Source organism: Salvia miltiorrhiza, chromosome 4 (genome assembly GCF_028751815.1).
Source record: "Salvia miltiorrhiza cultivar Shanhuang (shh) chromosome 4, IMPLAD_Smil_shh, whole genome shotgun sequence".
Taxonomy (NCBI): domain Eukaryota; kingdom Viridiplantae; phylum Streptophyta; class Magnoliopsida; order Lamiales; family Lamiaceae; genus Salvia; species Salvia miltiorrhiza.
This window is the reverse complement of record NC_080390.1, coordinates 6,513,473-6,520,802: the sequence shown is the minus strand read 5'-3', so window position 1 is coordinate 6,520,802 and position 7,330 is coordinate 6,513,473. Positions and strand designations below refer to the sequence as shown.

Genomic DNA, 7,330 nt, shown 5'->3' with positions numbered 1-7,330 from the left:
TCGAATCGAGCTCGAGCTGAGCTCGAACACCCGAATATTTAAACGAACCGAGCTCGAGCCTGCTTGTATTCGGCTCGGCTCGGCTCGTTTACAGCCCTAGTTGTGAATTCGACTGGTTGTGAATTCACGCGAATTCGACTGGTTGTGAATTCACGCGAATTCACTACTAACAATATTTAATATGCATATCAAATTAAAGATCACGATAAGAGCTTTAATTTGATATATTTTATGCAAATATTTGATTTAAAATGTTAAAATTATATTTATTTAAAGACTAAAATTTAAAAAAAAAATCTCTCTCCTCTCTCATCCTTTTTAAATAGGTCTATTTTTAAAATTATTTATTTTTATTTCTTATTTTCATAATATCAGTTTTCACTATTGTGAATTTTTTTTTTCAATATTCAGCTCAAATATATTCAGTTAAAATTAATTTTTTTATTATATTTATAAATATAATAATTGAGTTGTATCAATTTTATATAAATAAAAAAAAATCATGTGCTTTGCACGGGGTGCAAATGCTATTTAAATTAAATACCAATTACGTAGAAAATCTGAAATTGGTGATGGATGGTTAGTAGTTAGCACAACGACACTATAACTATTAATTGCATGGCCAAGGATAAACCCATCGGCAGTTATGATTCGCCTAAACTTGCATCAAGGCGATAATCTTTTTAATTATTATAATTCAAGACATATCTGAGTGTGTGTAATTAAAAAAGTGAAAAAAAAAAAAGAAAAAAAAAGAGAGAGGCTCGTAGTGGTTAGTGTTGATGATGGTGGGAAGTGCACAAGGAGTGGTGCATCTCGTCATTGTTGGTTTCCGATTCTGCAGCTCCGCCGTGACCACCCCACATTCCCGACGGATTTCTCGTCAGCTCCAGCAACGACTCCTTCACATCATCAGCTTCCACCGTCTCCTCATTCTTCCTCTGTTAGAAATAAAAATATACAAATAAATCAATAAAATCCGATATAAACATATCAATATAACACATGAACACATTCAACTAATTAAATGATTGTTCATGTCGAGTTCGTAGAATTGTTCATGTATAATTTTCACTAGATTTCAACTCTATATATACAAACTCTATATATACAAACATAGGTTATGGTTATCATATATGAGAACGTGAGAACAATGTTTTTCTCTATAAAATGAATGCATGCACTAACATTTAATTAATTTAATGCAGTCGAAAACAATAAAATTTCCACTCGCTCTAAGATTCGAACTCATATGCCGCTGCATTTATCTACACCATTGATCTTCACGATCAAATGATTGAGAATAATTTCTTTGCTCTCATTTTATATAATGGTTCTCATTTGAACCTCTCCCTACAAACATACATATACACACACACACACATATATATATATATATAAGGTTGAGTTTCAATACAAATAAAAACTAGCTAAGAACCTTGCACTTGACCTATAGAGTTATTGCAATTAACGTATAAAGTAACTGCATGCATTTTCGTGGTAATAAATTATTCTGTAATTATGCTACTTTTGGAATTCAAACCCAAGACCACTAAAGTAAGATGCTTTATAAGTCAAGTACAGTTATTTTATAGATTAAGTGCAAGAAGTTTGTAGCTTGTATGTTAAGAGAAGTTTTTATAATTTGATCTAATCCCCACGTGTGTGTGTGTATATATATATATATATATATATATAGAGAGAGAGACTGTATGTATGTTTGTTAATAAGTTGGTTGTTGATGGAGAAATTGTTTTGATTTTACCTCGACTTTGAAGATGCTAGAAGCCAAGCAAGTGTGTCTGGTTGTGTTAACATTAGATACTTCGAGTCCCATTGCACAGAGAGACTCCACCAATCTCACAAATCCACCACTTTTATGCTCACAAAATACCTTCACGAAGAACTCCTTCCCATCCACTTGGTACACCTCCACTTGGGGCTACACCACAAATTCATCATTACACAAACACCGCAATAATTAATTAATTAATTAATTAATTACCTCCATTTGCTGCACTTTTTGATCGCTCTCATGCTTCTGTTTGGAGGCGTTGTGATAGCCACTAGCAAGACTCTCCTGCTCGCGTTTAGGGCCGCGTTTTTGTTGAATCTGTGGGAACTCGTCTGTCCTTCTTGCGCTCCCCTCGTCGTCAGACTGCTGTTCCAGCTCGAGTTTCAGGTCGTCCGCCTGCTTTTGCAGCTCCTTCACATACTCGATTGCATCTCCAAGAATAGAAGCTCTATCCAACTGCCCAAACACGCATGCATGCTCAGTATTACACCCGTACGATGCACAATGACTGAAGGGAGGCCCTACCTTAGAAATATTGGGCACCAATGCACGAAGGGCGTAGAGCCTGTCATTGAGCTTCTTCCTCCTCTTCCTCTCGGCCTCAAGGTTCTTTGACTGGGGCCCTTTCCCGGTCCTCCTCCTGTATTTTGGATCATCTTCATCTTGATCATTAGGATCCGAGTCATCCGATCGATTGTTCTCACACTCCTCCTGCATCTGATCGTGAAACGCATTCTCCATTGACGGAGTAAAGATGCACTCCCCCTCCAGAAATATGCCGTTGGAGAGATGGATCCTGTCAATGGAGATGTCGTTAGGCAACTCCATCATCTTCTCATTGGGAGACGAAACCGGCTGCTGGAAGAGGCTCATTGGATCCTTTTGACCGGAGGAGAAGGAGTCTGTGGTCCCGGAGTTACTCATCGTTGTCTGATGCTCCAGGAAGATGCTGCATTGCACCCTGATCAGATCCACCACACCTTCGTCTTCACCCACCTATACACCACCATCGTTGTTACAAATTTGCACATATGATTTTTGAGAAAAAATGTAGTCTATACCTTTTGATTGCGGTTTATAACCAAAACCCTAGCACATGTCTTGTGAACAAGGATTATGGTTTCAATAACTACTGTAGTCTATCTACGGTGATGATCACGTGTAGTGTATGTGCGTGCTTTTTTAACTGATGTAGTATATTGTATTTTCGAAATCGTAGCGTATGTGCATATGTATTTTTTTTGGTTTACGGTTGTCTTAAAACTGTTGTAGTATATTGTACGTATGTATTATTTTTTGTGAACAAATATTACGGTTCAATAACTAATGTAGTCTATCATCAGCAATCTACGTTATGATGTAGTGTATGTGCAGCGGGGGTACGAAAAAATAAATTACCGAAGGTCGGGTTGTTTTGTCACTCCTTTCGATTTTTTTGATTTAGGCGTTTCACTTGCCATTCGTATATGAAATACACAAATATATAATAATACTTTAAAAAGTAAAGAATGCGATAAATTTAAAATCAAATAAAATATTTTTCTTACCTCCAAAACTCTCACTATTATTTTTTAGAACAACTTGTTGCAGTGCACTATGTCAATATCGATTATCTGACTCTATATTCCTCTCTCTAATTTCTTTTATTTTTCTTTGAGGAATCAGAAGTCCTGCCTCTATCTAATTTTTTTTCTTTATTTGAGGAATCAGACGTCTGTTCACCTCTTCTCTCCAATTTCTATTATTTTTCTCTGAGGAATCGCTTGTGATACCTCTCTAATCACAGCCGCCACTTTGTTACATTCTAATGGGCCAAAGGCCCAAAGTCCTTTTTTTTGTAACGGTTGGGACTTGGGATTTGGGGCTGGGGGGACAAAATCAACTAATTAACTTTAAATATATGATACATGTATAATACTACTCTAAAAAAAAAAGACCGCCCCAAATAGATCCGCCTCTGTGTATGTGCGTGCTATTTTTAACTTTTATTTACGGTATTTTCGAAACCTTAAAGTATACGCATATGTATTTTTTTTTTTGATAAATTAACAGTATTAAATAAAGAAATTTAAAGGTCATGCCACAGGGAACTCGAACCCAAGACTTTTGACATTAGGCATTAAGTATTAACCCCTTACCGCTTAACATATGTATTTTTAGTTTTGTTTATGATTGTACGTCTTGAAATTGCTGTATATTGTATGTGTATAAAAACCATAGTCTACGGCCGTCTATAAATTGTAATTAATGTATGTGCATGTGTTTTTGTAAATATTAAATGAAAAATGAATTTATTTTTTATTATAAAAAAGATGAATGATTTATATTATAAAGAATGAATTTTATTTATATAATTATCACTCCATCCACTTTAATATTAATTTCATCTCATCACCTGATTATTCACGAACAACTCCACTAATCCCACGGACAACGGGATCAAAACTCGAGTTCCAATATCATCCTACACTTCAAATATGGATCATTATTGAAATTAACAAAAGAAAGATATAATGAAATTTGAATAATCTATGATCAAGCTAGCCTACTTGTGATGAGAGGCTTGAATCTGAGCTGTGTGAGTAGTTGAGCCACCTAGCTTGGTTTGAGCACAAGGTTTGTGCATGAACTCTGCAAATTTAATTAATGTATTAATACAACATCAATATAGTAATCAATAGATAATTAATGAATTAATTAATTACCCAGAATCCAACACCATGGATGAAGGAATGAGGTCAAGTAAATCACATGACTTGAGCCTTGGATGAGGATACATGACGTCTCTACAAGGAAGGGTAGAAGAAGAAGCCTCGAAGCCGAGCTCGTCGGCGTTGTCTCCTCCGGCACAGCAGCAATCCATCAACTCAATAGACCTAAAAAGATTAAAACAGACATGAAATTAACATCACTAATCAGCTCATGTTTACACTAATGATGATTAGGTTAATTAATTAACCTGCGATCATCGCTGAGCTTCCACAGCACGATGTAATCCCAGCCCTTGATCCCCACAAGGGGCCTAAGCCTCTCTATGAAGCTTTGCACTAGCATTTCTCTGCCTCTTTAATTTCTTCTTCACAACAAATTCATATATATATAATAGTAGTGTCCTTTTTATGCCATGATTTTTCTCAAGATTTTTTATATCAGCAGATTTAATTTGATCGTTTTTACCTCACATATATCCTCTCTCTGTATTGTTATGTGGAGAGCCTAATTATTATTACTCATATTTTGGTAGGTGAGGAACGGAGCATGCATGAAACTTAGCTTCTAAAACGGGTAGGTTACTAGAAATTTGATGGAGTAAAACAAATTAATGTTGGATTATTTTGAATTGTTAAATAAAAATTGTTATAATACAATGAAGAATAATTAATATTCTATATTTTCCATTTATAATGTCACAATTTTCTTTTTGATCTGTCTAATTTATAATGACACTTTCTCAAAAATAGAAATAATTTGAATCGCTAACTCTCTTTAATTCTTGTGCTCAACTTACTTTATATCATACACAATTGATACAAGTGGTCCACATTAATTTTACGCGCTAAACACTTTTTTCTTAATCTCCATGTCTAGAAAAAAAATGTATCATTATAAATGGGACGGAGGAGTATTTGATAGTAAAATTGAAGCTAATTAAAATATATTATAAGATTAATTGTATGTAAATCTAAAATATTTTCAGAAATTCGAGAATTACACCTAAACTTTATTTTTCCCTCATGATACCTTTCATTTTATTTTATTTTCTAATTTTGATGCGGTCGTCAATTTTCTTCAATTTTAATATGATGTGACTATCAAAATGAGACGCTGAACACATCAGACGAATAAAACGCTAATTTGATATATACAAAACCCTATTAACAAATAATTACGAAATTAAACTAACTATGAATTGAAATTGAAAAGAAAAACCTAAATTAAATTATATATCTCCTATAACTACGGCAACGCCTTTTGCATGAAACATAAATCATAACGTTCTTAACTAACTCTACAACCACATCTCTTCAAATTCTTTTTCTTCCTTTTCTTTAAAGCGTACGTGTACAACCACTTTATGCTTGATCTTCCTTTTAATTAGAAGACACTATGGTGAAATTTGAAATTTAGATCTCTCTATTTACATAAAAAGTCTTTTATTCGTTTGTTTCTTTATGTCTCAATCAGGGATGACAATTTATGCGCGGGTAACGAATATCCGCGAAAATTCAAACCTATTAGGATGGGTTTGAGAGGCATTTAATATCTACGGATAGTTTCGTGGTTACAATTCACTATCCATTTAGTTCGTGGATATGGGTATGGATAGTTACTATCCATACCCGTGAAACTCGTCTACCCGCGAAAAATATCCGCGAAAATACCCGTTAAATACCCACAAAAAAAATCCTAAAAATATGGGCTTTGAATATACATTTGAGATATGGGGCAACATATTTTTAATCTAAATAATTGTTTATTTCATAGGTCAAGGAAAGAATGAAAGTTTTTGGACATGTCTTGAAAATGAAGAAGAAGCTTTCAATGAAGATAGCTATATTTCTACTGTTGAGCAACCATAGAACTTTGTTGGATTTTATATTTTAGTTGATGACTTTGGATTTAAACTTTGTTATTTGTGGATTTCAACATGGATGAAAGATGTGGATTTGAACTATGTTATTTGTGTTGATTTTTTTTTTGTATTAAATTTGTTATAAATTTATAATTAAATTATGTTTTGCGGGTATCCAATGGATAGTGGGTGGTGTATAGTGGGTGACGGGTATCCGACGGATAGCGGGTTCGAGGATACCCGATGGGTAGCGGGTATCCGTGGTTGGCGGGTTTGGATACCATTTGATATCCATGGATAGTTTCGTGGTTAAAAACCACTATCCATTTAGTTCGTGAGTATAGGTATGGATAGTCACTATCTGTACCCATCGTACCCGATTGCCATCCCTAGTCTCAACTACTCACCTGCAAATCCACAGTTATATTTAATCTGTATGAATTTGAAATTCATACTTCATATTTAATTGATTTTTGCATCGGAAATCATATTTCCATCATACAAAATCTTGTATATCTCTTCCCAACAATAAGCTTAGAAACTGTTTGCTTTGAGGTATAAGTAAGGAATAAGTTTCATTTATCACCGTATACCTCGTTTATTTTGACGTAATATAAAAATTCAAGTAGATGGTATAATTTTTGAGCAACATCTTTTTCCTTGGAAAATGGATAGTTTTATACCTAAAAGAGGGTGGTATCATTTATGATAACTTATAATTAGTGGATAAATATATTATTATTCAAACCAAATAAGATATAAACATTGTGATCCCCACTTTAAGTGATAAATTTATACCTCATCATATTATTCCTCTATTTAGAGAGAGATAAAAAGCAAACGCGCCCATAGAGAAAAGTGGCAATTCTTATTATTTTAGTGATAGTTTGATTAATATATAAGACTAAAGGTACCGGATTCAAGTTTTGGCATGCGATCTTTAAAATTATTTGTTCATTGAT

At 34.0% G+C, this 7,330-nt stretch overlaps 1 protein-coding gene across 1 annotated transcript; it reads right to left on the bottom strand.

The window, feature by feature from the left end:
• Window positions 1-644: 644 nt before the first annotated feature.
• LOC131022468 (transcription factor ABORTED MICROSPORES) lies at window positions 645-4,977 on the bottom strand. Its single transcript, XM_057951960.1, has 8 exons — window positions 4,755-4,977; window positions 4,501-4,671; window positions 4,345-4,426; window positions 4,191-4,259; window positions 2,321-2,791; window positions 2,006-2,251; window positions 1,766-1,942; window positions 645-941 (listed from the first exon to the last, which is right to left on the bottom strand). The coding sequence occupies exons 1-8, from the start codon at window positions 4,847-4,849 to the stop codon at window positions 774-776; spliced, it is 1,479 nt and encodes a 492-aa protein (XP_057807943.1). The 5' UTR covers window positions 4,850-4,977; the 3' UTR covers window positions 645-773.
• Window positions 4,978-7,330: the final 2,353 nt, after the last annotated feature.